The following is a 17,858-nucleotide window of genomic DNA, read 5'->3' on the forward strand; positions in this document are numbered from 1 at the left end:
ACTCTGACGAGTAAAACTCTTTCCACACTGTGAGCAGAGATATGGTTTCTCTCCTGTGTGAATGCGCGGCTGATGTTGGAGATGACTCTGACGAGTAAATCTCTTTCCACACTGTGAGCAGTGATATGGCTTCTCTCCTGTGTGAATGCTCTGGTGTGTTTGGAGAGCACTCTGCTGAGTAAAACTCTTTCCACACTGTGAGCAGTGATACGGCTTCTCTCCTGTGTGAATGCGCTGGTGTTGTTGGAGAGCAGTCTGACGAGTAAAACTCTTTCCACACAGTGAGCAGTGATACGGTTTCTCTCTTGTGTGAATGCGCTGGTGAGTTTGGAGAGCACTCTGCTGAGTAAATCTCTTTCCACACTGTGAGCAGTGATATGGCTTCTCTCCTGTGTGAATGCGCTGGTGTTGTTTGAGAGCACTCTGGCGAGTAAAACTCCTTCCACACTGTGAGCAGTGATACGGCTTCTCTCCTGTGTGAATGCGCTGGTGTTGTTGGAGAGCAGTCTGACGAGTAAAACTCTTTCCACACAGTGAGCAGTGATACGGTTTCTCTATTGTGTGAATGCGCTGGTGAGTTTGGAGATCACTCTGCTGAGTAAAACTCTTTCCACACTGTGAGCAGTGATATGGCATCTCTCCTGTGTGAATGCGCTGGTGTTGTAGGAGATGACTCTGACCAGTAAATCTCTTTCCACACTGTGAGCAGTGAAACGGCTTCTCTCCTGTATGAATGGATCTGGTGTAGTTGCAGAGCACTCTGGTGAGTAAAACACTTCCCACACTGTGAGCAGCGATACGGCTTCTCTCCTGTGTGAATGCGCTGGTGTGTTTGGAGATCACTCTGGTGAGTAAAACACTTTCCACAGTGTGAGCAGTGATACGGTTTCTTTCTTGTGTGAATGCGCTGGTGTGTTTGGAGATCACTCTCATGAGTAAAACACTTCCCACACTGTGAGCAGTGATACGGCTTCTCTCCTGTGTGAATGCGCTGGTGTTGTTGGAGATGACTCTGACGAGTAAAACTCTTCCCACACTGTGAGCAGTGATATAGCTTCTCTCCTGTGTGAATGCTCTGGTGTTGTTGGAGAGCACTCTGGTGAGAAAACTCTTCCCACACTGTGATCAGCGATATGGTTTCTCTGCTGAGTGAATAAGCTGGTGTTGTTGGAGAGCACTCTGACGAGTAAAACTCTCTCCACACTGTGAGCAGTGATATGGCTTCTCTCCTGTGTGAATGCACTGGTGTTGTTGGAGAGCACTCTGACGAGTAAAACTCTTTCCACACTGTGAGCAGTGATATAGCTTCTCTCCTGTGTGAATGCTCTGGTGTTGTTGGAGAGCACTCTGGTGAGAAAACTCTTCCCACACTGTGATCAGCGATATGGTTTCTCTGCTGAGTGAATAAGCTGGTGTTGTTGGAGAGCACTCTGACGAGTAAAACTCTCTCCACACTGTGAGCAGTGATATGGCTTCTCTCCTGTGTGAATGCGCTGGTGTTGTTGGAGAGCACTCTGACGAGTAAAACTCTCTCCACACTGTGAGCAGTGATATGGCTTCTCTCCTGTGTGAATGTGCTGGTGTTGTTGGAGAGCACTCTGGCGAGTAAAACTCCTTCCACACTGTGAGCAGTGATACGGCTTCTCTCCTGTTTGAATGCTCTGGTGTTTTTGGAAAGCACTCTGGCGAATAAAACTTTTTCCACACTGTGAGCAGTGAAACGGCTTCTCACCTGTATGACTGCGTTGGTGTTTTTGGAGATGACTCTGCTGAGTAAAACTCTTCCCACACTGTGAGAAGTGAAACGGCTTCTCTCCTGTGTGAATGCGCTGGTGTGTTTGGAGAGCACTCTGGCGAGTAAAACTCCTTCCACACTGTGAGCAGCGATATGGTTTCTCTCCTGTGTGAATGCGCTGGTGTTGTTGGAGATGACTCTGACGAGTAAAACTCTTTCCACACTGTGAGTAGTGATACAGCTTCTGTCCACTGTGAATGCTCTGGTGTGTTTGGAGAGCACTCTGCAGAGTAAAACTCTTTCCACACTGTGGGCAGTGATGCGCCTTCTCTCCTGTGTGAATGCACTGGTGTGTTTGGAGAGCACTCTGGTGTGTAAAACACTTCCCACACTGAGCAGCGATATGGTTTCTCTCCTGTGTGAATGCTCTGGTGTTGATGGAGATGACTCTGACTAGTAAAACTCTTCGCACACTGTGAGCAGTGATACGGCTTCTCTCCTGTGTGAATGCGCTGATGATGTTGGAGATCACTCTCACGAGTAAAAGTCTTCCCACACTGTGAGCAGTGATGCGGCTTCTCTCCTGTGTGAATGCGCTGGTGTTGTTGGAGATGTCTCTGACGAGTAAAACTCTACCCACATTGTGAGCCGCGATATGGTTTCTCTACTGAGTCAATGCGCTGGTGTGTTTGGAGAGCACTCTGGTGAGTAAAACACTTCCCACGCTGTGAGCTGCGATATGGTTTCTCTCCTGTGTGAATGCTCTGGTGTGTTTGGAGAGGACTCTGCTGAGTAAAACTCTTTCCACACTGTGATCAGTGATACGGCTTCTCTCATGTGTGAATGGGCTGGTGTTGTTGGAGAGCACTCTGGCGTGTAAAACTCTTCCCACACTGTGAGCAGTGATACGGCTTCTCTCCTGTGTGAATGCACTGGTGTTGTTGGAGATGACTCTGACGAGTAAAACTCTTTCCACACTGTGAGCAGTGATACGGCTTCTCTCCTGTGTGAATGCGCTGGGGTTGTTGGAGAGCAGTCTGACGAGTAAAACTCTTTCCACACAGTGAGCAGTGATATGGCTTCTCTCCTGTGTGAATGCTCTGGTGTTGTTGGAGAGCACTCTGGTGAGTAAAACTCTTCCCACACTGTGATCAGCGATATGGTTTCTCTGCTGAGTGAATAAGCTGGTGTTGTTGGAGAGCACTCTGACGAGTAAAACTCTTTCCACACTGTGAGCAGTGATATGGCTTCTCTCCTGTGTGAATGCGCTGGTGTGTTTGGAGATCACTCTCATGAGTAAAACACTTCCCACACTGTGAGCAGTGATACGGCTTCTCTCCTGTGTGAATGCGCTGGTTCTGTTGGAGATGACTCTGACTAGTAAAATTCTTCCCACACTGTGAGCAGTGATATGGCTTCTCTCCTGTGTGAATGTGCTGGTGTTGTTGGAGAGCACTCTGGCGAGTAAAACTCCTTCCACACTGTGAGCAGTGATATGGCTTCTCTCCTGTGTGAATGCACTGGTGTTGTTGGAGAGCACTCTGACGAGTAAAACTCTTTCCACACTGTGAGCAGTGATATGGCTTCTCTCCTGTGTGAATGCGTTAGTGTTGCTGGAGAGCACTCTGATGAGTAAAACTCTTCCCACACTGTGAGCAGTGATATGGCTTCTCTCCTGTGTGAATGTGCTGGTGTTGTTGGAGAGCACTCTGGCGAGTAAAACTCCTTCCACACTGTGAGCAGTGATACGGCTTCTCTCCTGTTTGAATGCTCTGGTGTTTTTGGAAAGCACACTGGCGAATAAAACTTTTTCCACACTGTGAGCAGTAAAACGGCTTCTCACCTGTATGACTGCGTTGGTGTTTTTGGAGATGACTCTGCTGAGTAAAACTCTTCCCACACTGTGAGAAGTGAAACGGCTTCTCTCCTGTGTGAATGCGCTGGTGTGTTTGGAGAGCACTCTGGCGAGTAAAACTCCTTCCACACTGTGAGCAGCGATATGGTTTCTCTCCTGTGTGAATGCGCTGGTGTTGTTGGAGATGACTCTGACGAGTAAAACTCTTTCCACACTGTGAGGAGTGATACAGCTTCTGTCCACTGTGAATGCTCTGGTGTGTTTGGAGAGCACTCTGGCGAGTAAAACTCCTTCCACACTGTGAGCAGCGATATGGTTTCTCTCCTGTGTGAATGCGCTGGTGTTGTTGGAGATGACTCTGCAGAGTAAAACTCTATCCACACTGTGAGCAGTGAAATGGCTTCTCTCCTGTGTGGATGCGCTGGTGTGTTTGGAGAGCACTCTGGTGTGTAAAACACTTTCCACAGTGTGAGCAGTGATACGGTTTCTCTCCTGTGTGAATGCGCTGGTGTTGTTGGAGATGACTCTGACGAGTAAAACTCTTTCCACACTGTGGGCAGTGAAACGGCTTCTCTCCTGTGTGAATGCGCAGGTGTTGTTGGAGATGACTCTGACGAGTAAAACTCTTTCCACACTGTGAGCAGAGATATGGTTTCTCTCCTGTGTGAATGCGCGGCTGATGTTGGAGATGACTCTGACGAGTAAATCTCTTTCCACACTGTGAGCAGTGATACGGCTTCTCTCCTGTGTGAATGCGCTGGTGTTGTTGGAGAGCAGTCTGACGAGTAAAACTCTTTCCACACAGTGAGCAGTGATACGGTTTCTCTCTTGTGTGAATGCGCTGGTGAGTTTGGAGAGCACTCTGCTGAGTAAATCTCTTTCCACACTGTGAGCAGTGATATGGCTTCTCTCCTGTGTGAATGCGCTGGTGTTGTTTGAGAGCACTCTGGCGAGTAAAACTCCTTCCACACTGTGAGCAGTGATACGGCTTCTCTCCTGTGTGAATGCGCTGGTGTTGTTGGAGAGCAGTCTGACGAGTAAAACTCTTTCCACACAGTTAGCAGTGATACGGTTTCTCTATTGTGTGAATGCGCTGGTGAGTTTGGAGATCACTCTGCTGAGTAAAACTCTTTCCACACTGTGAGCAGTGATATGGCATCTCTCCTGTGTGAATGCGCTGGTGTTGTAGGAGATGACTCTGACCAGTAAATCTCTTTCCACACTGTGAGCAGTGAAACGGCTTCTCTCCTGTATGAATGGATCTGGTGTAGTTGCAGAGCACTCTGGTGAGTAAAACACTTCCCACACTGTGAGCAGCGATACGGCTTCTCTCCTGTGTGAATGCGCTGGTGTGTTTGGAGATCACTCTGGTGAGTAAAACACTTTCCACAGTGTGAGCAGTGATACGGTTTCTTTCTTGTGTGAATGCGCTGGTGTGTTTGGAGATCACTCTCATGAGTAAAACACTTCCCACACTGTGAGCAGTGATACGGCTTCTCTCCTGTGTGAATGCGCTGGTGTTGTTGGAGATGACTCTGACGAGTAAAACTCTTCCCACACTGTGAGCAGTGATATAGCTTCTCTCCTGTGTGAATGCTCTGGTGTTGTTGGAGAGCACTCTGGTGAGAAAACTCTTCCCACACTGTGATCAGCGATATGGTTTCTCTGCTGAGTGAATAAGCTGGTGTTGTTGGAGAGCACTCTGACGAGTAAAACTCTCTCCACACTGTGAGCAGTGATATGGCTTCTCTCCTGTGTGAATGCACTGGTGTTGTTGGAGAGCACTCTGACGAGTAAAACTCTTTCCACACTGTGAGCAGTGATATAGCTTCTCTCCTGTGTGAATGCTCTGGTGTTGTTGGAGAGCACTCTGGTGAGAAAACTCTTCCCACACTGTGATCAGCGATATGGTTTCTCTGCTGAGTGAATAAGCTGGTGTTGTTGGAGAGCACTCTGACGAGTAAAACTCTCTCCACACTGTGAGCAGTGATATGGCTTCTCTCCTGTGTGAATGCGCTGGTGTTGTTGGAGAGCACTCTGACGAGTAAAACTCTCTCCACACTGTGAGCAGTGATATGGCTTCTCTCCTGTGTGAATGTGCTGGTGTTGTTGGAGAGCACTCTGGCGAATAAAACTCCTTCCACACTGTGAGCAGTGATACGGCTTCTCTCCTGTTTGAATGCTCTGGTGTTTTTGGAAAGCACTCTGGCGAATAAAACTTTTTCCACACTGTGAGCAGTGAAACGGCTTCTCACCTGTATGACTGCGTTGGTGTTTTTGGAGATGACTCTGCTGAGTAAAACTCTTCCCACACTGTGAGAAGTGAAACGGCTTCTCTCCTGTGTGAATGCGCTGGTGTGTTTGGAGAGCACTCTGGCGAGTAAAACTCCTTCCACACTGTGAGCAGCGATATGGTTTCTCTCCTGTGTGAATGCGCTGGTGTTGTTGGAGATGACTCTGACGAGTAAAACTCTTTCCACACTGTGAGTAGTGATACAGCTTCTGTCCACTGTGAATGCTCTGGTGTGTTTGGAGAGCACTCTGCAGAGTAAAACTCTTTCCACACTGTGGGCAGTGATGCGCCTTCTCTCCTGTGTGAATGCACTGGTGTGTTTGGAGAGCACTCTGGTGTGTAAAACACTTCCCACACTGAGCAGCGATATGGTTTCTCTCCTGTGTGAATGCTCTGGTGTTGATGGAGATGACTCTGACTAGTAAAACTCTTCGCACACTGTGAGCAGTGATACGGCTTCTCTCCTGTGTGAATGCGCTGATGATGTTGGAGATCACTCTCACGAGTAAAAGTCTTCCCACACTGTGAGCAGTGATGCGGCTTCTCTCCTGTGTGAATGCGCTGGTGTTGTTGGAGATGTCTCTGACGAGTAAAACTCTACCCACATTGTGAGCCGCGATATGGTTTCTCTACTGAGTCAATGCGCTGGTGTGTTTGGAGAGCACTCTGGTGAGTAAAACACTTCCCACGCTGTGAGCTGCGATATGGTTTCTCTCCTGTGTGAATGCTCTGGTGTGTTTGGAGAGGACTCTGCTGAGTAAAACTCTTTCCACACTGTGATCAGTGATACGGCTTCTCTCATGTGTGAATGGGCTGGTGTTGTTGGAGAGCACTCTGGCGTGTAAAACTCTTCCCACACTGTGAGCAGTGATACGGCTTCTCTCCTGTGTGAATGCACTGGTGTTGTTGGAGATGACTCTGACGAGTAAAACTCTTTCCACACTGTGAGCAGTGATACGGCTTCTCTCCTGTGTGAATGCCCTGGTGTTGTTGGAGATGTCTCTGATGAGTAAAACTCTTCCCACATTGTGAGCAGTGATACGGATTCTCTCCTGTGTGACTGTGCTGGTGTTGTTGGAGATGACTCTGATGAGTAAACTTCTTCCCACACTGTGAGCAGTGTTACGGCTTCTTTCCTGTGTGATTGCTGTGGTGTGTTTGGAGAGCACTCTGCAGAGTAAAACTCTTCCCACTCTGTGAGCAGCGATATGGTTTCTCTCCTGTGTGAATGCTCTGATGTTGTTGGAGATGAATCTGACGAGTAAAACTCTTTCCGCACCGTGAGCAGTGACACGGCTTCTCTCCTGTATGCCTGCGTTGGTGTTTTTGGAGATGACTCTGCTGAGTAAAACTCTTTCCACACTGTGAGCAGTGAAACGGCTTCTCTCCTGTGTGAATGCGCTGGTGTTGTTGGAGATGACTCTGACGAGTTAAACTCTTTCCACACTGTGAGCAGTGATACGGCTTCTCTCCTGTCTGAATGCGCTCATGTGTTTGGAGAGCACTCTGGCGAGTAAAACTCTTCCCACACTGTGAGCAGCGATATGGTTTCTCTCCTGAGTGAATGCGCTGGTGTTGCTGGAGAACACTCTGGTGAGTAAAACTCCTTCCACACTGTGAGCAGTGAAACGGCTTCTCTCCTGTGCAAATACGCTGGTGTGTTTGGAGAGGACTCTGGCGAGTGAAACTCTTCCCTCACTGTGAGCAGCGATATGGTTTCTCTCCTGAGTGAATGCTCTGGTGTTGTTTGAGAGCACTCAGGCGAATAAAACTCCTTCCACACTGTGAGCAGTGAAACGGTTTCTCTCCTGTGTGAATGCGCTGGTGTTGTTGGAGATGACTCTAACAATTCAAACTCTTTCCGCACTGTGAGCAGTTATGCCGCTTCTCTCCTGTGTGAATGCGCTGGTGTTGTTGGAGATGACTCTGACGAGTAAAACTCTGCCCACTCTGTGAGCAGCGACATGGTTTCTCTACTGAGTGATTGCGCTGGTGTGTTTGGAGAGCACTCTGGTGAGTAAAACACTTCCCACACTGTGAGCAGCGAAATGGCTTCTCTCCTGTGTGAACGCGCTGGTGTTGTTGGAGATGACTCTGACGAGTAAAAATCTTTCCACACTGTGAGCAGTGATACGGCTTCTCTCCTGTGTGAATGCGCTCGTGTGTTTGGAGAGCACTCTGGTGAGTAAAACTCTTCCCACACTATGATCAACGATATGGTTTCTCTGCTGAGTGAATGAGCTGGTGTTGTTGGAGAGCACTCTGACGAGTAAAACTCCTTCCACACTGTGAGCAGTGATACAGCTTCTCTCCTGTGTGAATGCGCTGGTGTGTTTGGAGAGCACTCTCGTGAGTAAAACTCTTTCCACACTGTGAGCAGCGATATGGTTTCTCTCCTGTGTGAATGCGCTGGTGTGTTTGGAGAAGACTTTGGTGAGTAAAACACTTCCCACACTGTGAGCAGCGAAATGGCTTCTCTCCTGTGTGAATGCGTTGGTGTTGTTGGAGATGACTCTGACGAGTAAAACTCTTCCTACACTGTGAGCAGTGACACAGCTTCTCTCCTGTGTGAATGCGCTGATGATGTTGGAGATCACTCTGCTGAGTAAAACTCTTCCCACTCTGTGAGCAGTGATATGGTTTCTCTCTTGTGTGAATGCGCTGGTGTTGTTGCAGATGACTCCGACGAGTAAAACTCTTCCCACGTTCTGAGCAGTGACACGGCTTCTCTCCTGTATGCCTGCGTTGGTGTTTTTGGAGATGACTCTGCTGAGTAAAACTATTCCCACACTGTGAGCAGTGAAACGGCTTCTCTCTGGTGTGAATGCGCTGGTGTTGTTGGAGATGACTCTTATGAGTAAAACTCCTTCCACACTGTGAGCAGTGATACGGCTTCTCTCCTGTGTGAATGCGCTGGTGTTGTTGGAGAGCACTCTGACGAGTAAAACTCTTTCCGAACTGTGAGCAGTGATACAGCTTCTCTCCCGTATGCCTGCGTTGGTGTTTTTGGATATGACTCTGCTGAGTAAAACTCTTTCCACACTGTGAGCAGTGAAATGGCTTCTTTCCTGTGTGAATGCGCTGGTGTTGTTGGAGATGACTCTGACGAGTAAAACCGTTATACATGCATATAGAAATAATTAAGGTGGGTGGAGCACAGAAGCACGGCAGGTCAGAACTGAGCTCGCAAAATCCCTTTTATTTTAGCTTTTAAGCTTTACATTTATTCTCCCCCCACGCATGCACACAAAGACACACACACACAAGTGTTCAGGTTGGGGGAGAGGCCCCTTCCTCTGCTCTCCCTCTCCTCTAATGGGGTGCAGTCACTGGGGAAGACACACAAACACAGGTTAATTCCCGTAAGGTGCAGTGATTCTGCCACTTACCTTCCCTGACGCCGCCCTCCATTCACAGACCAACGCTTGACCACGTGCCTGCTGCCACATACCCCCACCGCCCGAATCAGCCGGGGGAGCCGTCCATCCTGCAGCTGACTCCCCACCCCCTTGACGGGAGAGGAAATCCGCCACGACCATCTGCGCCCCCGGTCTGTGGACCACCTCGAACTTAAATGGCTGGAGTGCCAGATGCCAACGGGTGATCCGCGCATTGGCATCCTTCAGGAGTTGGAGCCACTGCATGGGGCGCATGGTCTGGCCAGAGGGTGAAAGGACACGCCAGCAGGTAGTAGCGGGGGACGAGGACCACCCACTTGATGGTGGGGCATTTCTTTTCTATGGTGCTGTACCTGCCCTCGCGCACTGACAGCTTCCGGCTGATGTACAGCACTGGACAGTCTTCCCCCTCCACCTCCTGGGACAGAACAGCCCCCAGCCCTCTGTCCGACGCATCTGTCTGCAAAACAAAGGGGAGAGAAAAGTCAGGGGAGTGTAACAGTGGCCCCCCACACAATGCAGCCTTTACCTTAGAGAAAGCCTGCTGGCATTGCTCCGTCCACTGGACCAGATCTGGTGCCCCCTTTTTAGTTAGATCAGTCAGTGTGCTGGTGTATGCTGACTCACCAAGCCCATGAGATTTTACACTTGCATATGTGATTTTCATGTATAAAAGCACCATAAAAACATCAGGGGTCATCGGGCTTGGGTTCCACACACCCCTCTAGAGTCTTAAATTTCAGATTTTTTTTTTTTTTGAAATGATTTTTTTCTCCACGGCGCATGTGCTGTCAAGGCTTGGGCTTTCGAGGCCAGGGCTCTCGAGGCGAGAGCTGACAAGGCCTTTGAAATAGTGGTGCAAGTGGACAGAGAACCTACAAAAACCATCAGAAAGGGTTCTACACACCCCTGCACAGTGTTAGCCAACAAAGAATATGAATATGATTTATGAATATGATTTTTTTTTCAGATAATCAAAATTTTTTCCCCAGCGCATGCTACCGATGCAAGTACCAATACTGAGAAGTCCAAGTGTCCAATTGGTCAAAGTGGCCAGAAAAAAGTGGTTCATGTTGACAGAAAACTCACAAAAAACATCATTGTCATTAAATAAATCCCAGCTCACACAAGTCGGGACGTTCAGCATACTTGCTGACCAAGTATGTACAGTGTCAGCCCAAAAATAATAAGATTTTTTTTTTTTTTACATTGTCATTTAATAAATCTAAGATCACTCAAGTTGGGAAGGTCAGCATACTTGCTGACCATACCAGGGAGAAGCTGAAGTGGCCCTGCATTACCTGCTGTGACCATCAGATGGCAATAAATCTAAGTTCACTTAAGTCGGGAAGGTCAGCACCATTGCTGACCATTCCAGGGACGAAGCTGAGGTGGGCCTGCATTACCTGCTCTGACCACCAGATGGCAATAATGGGATATATTGGCCTCCAGTGAGGTTTTGCAGGCAGACTCGTGTACCAGAGAGCCCAAAACAAAGGAAGGGCCATTAAGAAGGACAAAGAGCTGTGGGGGGTTGGGTTGCAGCCTGGGTTAGGAAGTTGGGTTGCAGTTCCATGGCCTGATTAGATAAAAAATGTTGAAAAATGGAATTAAAAGATAAATCTATCCCAAAGCATCCAAACTTGGTATATGAATATTGGCCAGTATACAGGTGCTACTCAGTGGGTCCAAGTTTGGGATGCTTTCAGCAAAGTTTTGGCCACAACTGTGACTGTCTCTCTTGGCAGAGAACAGCAAACTTATGGTTAGTTCCGTGTAATCTAATGTCTTTTTATTTTCTGTATTTCCTGGTAGTCCTCTCTCTCTCAATCCTCTCTCTCTCTCTCTCTTTCTCTTTGATGATGATTTATCCTGACTTTTTTTACCATGGGCAGAAAAATGTCAAAGTCCCACAGTTCAGAAAAATGGCAAAGTCCCACAGTTCAGAAAAATGACAATGTCCCACTGCTCAGTTTTACCATGGGCATCAGGCGGAAAAATGACAAAATCCCACAGCTCAGAAAAATGGCAGAGTCCCACAGTTCAGAAAAATGACAAATTCCCACAGTTCAGAAAAATGACAATGTCCCACTGCTCAGTTTTACCATGGGCATCAGGCGGAAAAATGACAAAATCCCACAGTTCAGAAAAATGGCAAAGTCCCACTGCTCAATCAAACAAACCTTCTTTACTGAGCTAGGACAATAATTGTAGATCTGACCGTGGAAACAACAGTGGCGATGATAGTGATACGCGGTCACGTGGTTCCTCAGCCGCAAAAAGAAAAACAAAACAAAAACACGAGTCAGCATTTCAAATTTAAGTAACTTCATTACCAGCATGAGCAGAGATCAATTTTCAGATCTTTTTTTTGAGAATATCTAGAAGCAATTACACTGTACGGCCACACGATGTCATTAAAGTACCAACAAGCTTTTCCTGCCCTTGCACTTTGCCCTGACTGAGCAATTCTCTTCATGCTCTCGTCTCTGTGAAGGCCACTGGTAAATTGGTGAGGACAAGCCTACAACGTTTGAATAAATCCATTTGATTAAATCAGAATAGGAAATAAAGCCTCAAGGTCCGGAATACTAAAAATGAATACTGTTTCAATAGAACCTGGAGTTCGACTGGAGTTTTGTGTACAGAGTATCACAGTCATCGTCAACACAACTTCTCTGGAGTTTGCTTTCACATTTGCCAAAATGCCCGAAGCAAACAAGATCCATTCATTTGTTTCTGTTCTTTTGAAACTGAGCTTTTCATCAGCCTTAAAAGACTGAAGAGAAATCACTATTTATAATAGATTTTCTAAATTATTTCATTGCGTTGCGTATTGCGGGTGCACATAATTTGGTAGGTTAAGCCAGCTTGTGCAAAACGAGTTTTGGCACAAAACAATATATATGCAGTATATAAAAAGCAAGCGCTGTTGGAGATGTTGCTTGACGGCTCACTCAGCAGAAAAGCACTTCAGGGTACCCTTCGATAGCTCAGTTGGAAGAGCGGAGGACTGTAGTTGCTTGCGATGGCCATCCTTAGGTTGCTGGTTCGAATCCGGCTCGAAGGAAGAGTTTGTTCTGCCAGAGAGTCTGATGCTATTTTAGTAATAATGATGGGGAGGTTGGGGTTAAAAAAAACCCCACACACCCCAAGCCAAGACTTTTCCCTGACCGGGAATCTAACCCAGGCCGCGGCGGTGAGAGCGCCGAATCCTAGCCACTAGACCACCAGGGAGTGAACAGAGGCAAACGGGAATGCCCACTAGACCTCTGAGGACCAGCTCTGGCTGGGTGTAATACCTTTGAGGCGCCATGTACTGTCTGGGCAAAGTACCTCTGCGGTCCTCGAGTGGCTTGGGGCGGTACCTTTGTGAGCCTGTCATCACGTCTGTGTCCGGTACCTTACAAGCTTCTCGTGGCCGGGGGCAGTTCCTCCGAGGCCCTCCGGTGGATGTCCCTCTGGTGCTTCTCAAGGCTGAGTGCAGTACTTTTGGCTGGGCACAGTACCTTTGGGGCATCTGCAAAAATAAGGCAAATTTTAACTTACATCTTCACAAATTATTCTCTGGGATAGGATTCTGTCGTTTTTACAAGTTTGACTGACCTTGACATCTCGCCCAATGTTATTGCAGTTTTTCTGGCAGGTTGCTCCTTTTGATGCCAGCTTATTGTGCTGATACTACAAGGAGCAAACAAATGTGAATTTAGTGATATTCATTCACCAAGGCACGTAACTCTTGCTAAGTTGCATAACAGTTTACTACTGACTGTATGTCCTCATCTCACCCTCAAATTTGACCTTCATTTACTCAAATTCACTCTTGACTGTATGTCTGTAGCTAACGCTCAAAGAACCCAACTGGAACATTGTCATCAGGTTTTCCAAAGTTTTCTTGCATTGCAGTAGTAAGGGGTACTTTAATACAACCAAAAGGGAACGTTCTCCAAAAGCTCTCCCGAGGTTCCCACTTTACAAACGTTAGGAGAAAGTTAGGAGAAAGATCCATCAACCAAAACATGCAAACAAAAACTGCCGTTATACATGCATCTAGAAATAGTTAAGGTGGGTGGAGCACAGAAGCACGGCAGGCCAGAAATGAGCTCGGAAAAAAACCTTTTATTTTAGCTTTTAAGCTTTACATTTATTCTCCCACACACGCACGCACACACACACAGACACACACACAAGTGTTCAGGTTGGGGGAGAGCCCCCTTCCTCTGCTCTCCCTCTCCTCTTATGGGGCGCGGTCACTGGGGAAGACACACAAACACAGGTTAATTCCCGTCAGGTGCAGTGATTCTGCCACTTACCTTCCCTGACTCCGACCTCCATTCACAGACCGACGCTTGACCACGCCCCTGCTGCCACATACCCCCACCGCCCGACTCAGGCCAGGGAGCCATCCGTCCTGCAGCTGACTCCCCACCCCCTTGACGGGAGAGGAAATCCGCCACGACCATCTGCGCCCCCCCGGCCTGTGGACCACCTCGAACTTAAATGGCTGGAGTGCCAGATGCCAACGGGTGATCCGCGCATTGGCATCCTTCATGAGTTGGAGCCACTGCATGGGGCGCATGGTCTGGCCAGAGGGTGAAAGGGCACCCCAGCAGGTAGTTGCGGGGGGCGAGGACCACCCACTTGATGGCGGGGCATTCCTTTTCTATGGTGCTGTACCTGCCCTCGCGCACCGACAGCTTCCGGCTGATGTACAGCACTGGACAGTCCTCCCCCTCCACCTCCTGGGACAGAACAGCCCCCAGCCCTCTGTCCGACGCATCCGTCTGCAAAACAAAGGGGAGAGAAAAGTCAGGGGAGTGTTACAGTGGCCCCCCACACAATGCAGCCTTTACCTTAGAGAAAGCCTGCTGGCATTGCTCCGTCCACTGTACCGGATCTGGTGCCCCCTTTTTAGTTAGATCAGTCACTGTGCTGGTGTATGCTGACTCACCAAGCCCATGAGATTTTACACTTGCATATGTGATTTTCATGTATAAAAGCACCATAAAAACATCAGGGGTCGTCGGGCTTGGGTTCCACACACCCCTCTAGAGTCTTAAATTTCAGATTTTTTTTTTCGGAAATTTTTTTTTCTCCGCGGCGCATGTGCTGTCAAGGCTCGGGCTCTCGAGGCCAGGGCTCTCGAGGCCAGAGCTGACAAGGCCTTTGAAATAGTGGTGCAAGTGGACAGAGAACCAACAAAAACCATCAGAAAGGGTTCTACACACCCCTGCACAGTGTTAGCCAACAAAGAATATGAATATGATTTATGAATATGATTTTTTTTTTCAGATCATCAAAATTTTTTCCCCAGCGCATGCTACCGATGCAAGTACCAATACTGAGAAGTCCAAGTGTCCAATTGGTCAAAGTGGCCAGAAAAAAAAGTGGTTCATGTTGACAGAAAACTCACAAAAAACATCATTGTCATTAAATAAATCCCAGCTCACACAAGTCGGGACGTTCAGCATACTTGCTGACCAAGTATGTACAGTGTCAGCCCAAAAATAATAAGATTTTTTTTTTTTTTACATTGTCATTTAATAAATCTAAGATCACTCAAGTTGGGAAGGTCAGCATACTTGCTGACCATACCAGGGAGAAGCTGAAGTGGCGCTGCATTACCTGCTGTGACCATGAGATGGCAATAAATCTAAGTTCACTTAAGTCGGGAAGGTCAGCACCATTGCTGACCATTCCAGGGACGAAGCTGAGGTGGGCCTGCATTACCTGCTCTAGCCACCAGATGGCAATAATGGGACATATTGGCCTCCAGTGAGGTTTTGCAGGCAGACTCGTGTACCAGAGAGCCCAAAACAAAGGAAGGGCCATTAAGAAGGACAAAGAGCTGTGGGGGGTTGGGTTGCAGCCTGTGTTAGGAAGTTGGGTTGCAGTTCCATGGCCTGATTAGATAAAAAATGTTGAAAAATGGAATTAAAAGATAAATCTATCCCAAAGCATCCAAACTTGGTATATGAATATTGGCCAGTATACAGGTGCTACTCAGTGGGTCCAAGTTTGGGATGCTTTCAGCAAAGTTTTGGCCACAACTGTGACTGTCTCTCTTGGCAGAGAACAGCAAACTTATGGTTAGTTCTGTGAAATCTAATGTCTTTTTATTTTCTGTATTTCCTGGTAGTCCTCTCTCTCTCAATCCTCTCTCTCTCTCTCTCTCTCTCTCTCTCTCTCTCTCTCTCTTTGATGATGATTTAGTCCTGACTTTTTTTACCATGGGCAGAAAAATGGCAAAGTCCCACAGTTCAGAAAAATGGCAAAGTCCCACAGTTCAGAAAAATGACAATGTCCCACTGCTCAGTTTTACCATGGGCATCAGGCGGAAAAATGACAAAATCCCACAGTTCAGAAAAATGGCAAAGTCCCACAGTTCAGAAAAATGGCAAAGTCCCACAGTTCAGAAAAATGACAATGTCCCACTGCTCAGTTTTACCATGGGCATCAGGCGGAAAAATGACAAAATCCCACAGCTCAGAAAAATGGCAGAGTCCCACAGTTCAGAAAAATGACAAATTCCCACAGTTCAGAAAAATGACAATGTCCCACTGCTCAGTTTTACCATGGGCATCAGGCGGAAAAATGACAAAATCCCACAGTTCAGAAAAATGGCAAAGTCCCACTGCTCAATCAAACAAACCTTCTTTACTGAGCTAGGACAATAATTGTAGATCTGACTGTGGAAACAACAGTGGCAATGATAGTGATACGCGGTCACGTGGTTCCTCAGCCGCAAAAAGAAAAACAAAACAAAAACACGAGTCAGCATTTCAAATTTAAGTAACTTCATTACCAGCATGAGCAGAGATCAATTTTCAGATCTTTTTTTTGAGAATATCTAGAAGCAATTAGACTGTACGGCCACACGATGTCATTAAAGTACCAACAAGCTTTTCCTGCCCTTGCACTTTGCCCTGACTGAGCAATTCTCTTCATGCTCTCGTCTCTGTGAAGGCCACTGGTAAATTGGTGAGGACAAGCCTACAACGTTTGAATAAATCCATTTGATTAAATCAGAATAGGAAATAAAGCCTCAAGGTCCGGAATACTAAAAATGAATACTGTTTCAATAGAACCTGGAGTTCGACTGGAGTTTTGTGTACAGAGTATCACAGTCATCGTCAACACAACTTCTCTGGAGTTTGCTTTCACATTTGCCAAAATGCCCGAAACAAACAAGATCCATTCATTTGTTTCTGTTCTTTTGAAACTGAGCTTTTCATCAGCCTTAAAAGACTGAAGAGAAATCACTATTTATAATAGATTTTCTAAATTATTTCATTGCGTTGCGTATTGCGGGTGCACATAATTTGGTAGGTTAAGCCAGCTTGTGCAAAACGAGTTTTGGCACAAAACAATATATATGCAGTATATTAAAAGCAAGCGCTGTTGGAGATGTTGCTTGAAGGCTCACTCAGCCGAAAAGCCCTTCAGGGTCCCCTTCGATAGCTCAGTTGGAAGAGCGGAGGACTGTAGTTGCTTCCGATGGCCATCCTTAGGTCGCTGGTTAGAATCCGGCTCGAAGGAAGAGTTTGTTCTGCCAGAGAGTCTGATGCTATTTTAGTAATAATGATGGGGAGGTGGGGGTTAAAAAAAACCCACACACCCCAAGCCAAGACTTTTCCCTGACCAGGAATCAAACCCAGGCCGCGGCGGTGAGAGCACCGAATCCTAGCCACTAGACCACCAGGGAGTGAACAGAGGCAAACGGGAATGCCCACAAGACCTCTGAGGACCAGCTCTGGCTGGGTGTAATACCTTTGAGGCGCCATGTACTGTCTGGGCAAAGTACCTCTGCGGTCCTCAAGTGGCTTGGGGCGGTACCTTTGTGAGCCTGTTGTCACGTCTGTGTCCGGTACCTTACAAGCTTCTCGTGGCCGGGGGCAGTTCCTCCGAGGCCCTCCGGTGGATGTCCCTCTGGTGCTTCTCAAGGCTGAGTGCAGTACTTTTGGCTGGGCACAGTACCTTTGGGGCATCTGCAAAAATAAGGCAAATTTTAACTTACATCTTCACAAATTATTCTCTGGGATAGGATTCTGTCGTTTTTACAAGTTTGACTGACCTTGACATCTCGCCCAATGTTATTGCAGTTTTTCTGGCAGGTTGCTCCTTTTGATGCCAGCTTATTGTGCTGATACTACAAGGAGCAAACAAATGTGAATTTAGTGATATTCATTCACCAAGGCACGTAACTCTTGCTAAGTTGCATAACAGTTTACTACTGACTGTATGTCCTCATCTCACCCTCAAATTTGACCTTCATTTACTCAAATTCACTCTTGACTGTATGTCTGTAGCTAACGCTCAAAGAACCCAACTGGAACATTGTCATCAGGTTTTCCAAAGTTTTCTTGCATTGCAGTAGTAAGGGGTACTTTAATACAACCAAAAGGGAACGTTCTCCAAAAGCTCTCCCGAGGTTCCCACTTTACAAACGTTAGGAGAAAGTTAGGAGAAAGATCCATCAACCAAAACATGCAAACAAAAACTGCCGTTATACATGCATCTAGAAATAGTTAAGGTGGGTGGAGCACAGAAGCACGGCAGGCCAGAACTGAGCTCGGA

General features: G+C 47.2%; 1 protein-coding gene and 3 non-coding genes across 4 annotated transcripts; 2 read left to right on the forward strand and 2 right to left on the reverse strand.

The window, feature by feature from the left end:
* Nucleotides 1-18: 18 nt before the first annotated feature.
* LOC132901302 (zinc finger protein ZFP2-like) lies at nucleotides 19-886 on the reverse strand (the record flags this gene model as incomplete). The annotated part of the gene is made up of 2 exons (XM_060943610.1): nucleotides 19-675; nucleotides 758-886. Coding segments are annotated over 2 exons (786 nt in total), but the record flags the coding sequence as incomplete, so codon positions are not given.
* An 11,377-nt stretch (nucleotides 887-12,263) lies between these two features.
* On the forward strand, nucleotides 12,264-12,351 carry trnay-gua (transfer RNA tyrosine (anticodon GUA)). Its single transcript is given in 2 exon segments — nucleotides 12,264-12,300; nucleotides 12,316-12,351. It is a non-coding gene; the product is annotated as a tRNA-Tyr (tRNA).
* A 95-nt stretch (nucleotides 12,352-12,446) lies between these two features.
* Nucleotides 12,447-12,518, reverse strand: trnae-cuc (transfer RNA glutamic acid (anticodon CUC)). Its single transcript has one exon. It is a non-coding gene; the product is annotated as a tRNA-Glu (tRNA).
* A 4,214-nt stretch (nucleotides 12,519-16,732) lies between these two features.
* trnay-gua (transfer RNA tyrosine (anticodon GUA)) lies at nucleotides 16,733-16,820 on the forward strand. Its single transcript is given in 2 exon segments — nucleotides 16,733-16,769; nucleotides 16,785-16,820. It is a non-coding gene; the product is annotated as a tRNA-Tyr (tRNA).
* The last annotated feature ends 1,038 nt before the right edge of the window (nucleotides 16,821-17,858 follow it).

The sequence above is a fragment of the Neoarius graeffei genome, chromosome 17 (assembly GCF_027579695.1).
Source record: "Neoarius graeffei isolate fNeoGra1 chromosome 17, fNeoGra1.pri, whole genome shotgun sequence".
Classification (NCBI taxonomy): domain Eukaryota; kingdom Metazoa; phylum Chordata; class Actinopteri; order Siluriformes; family Ariidae; genus Neoarius; species Neoarius graeffei.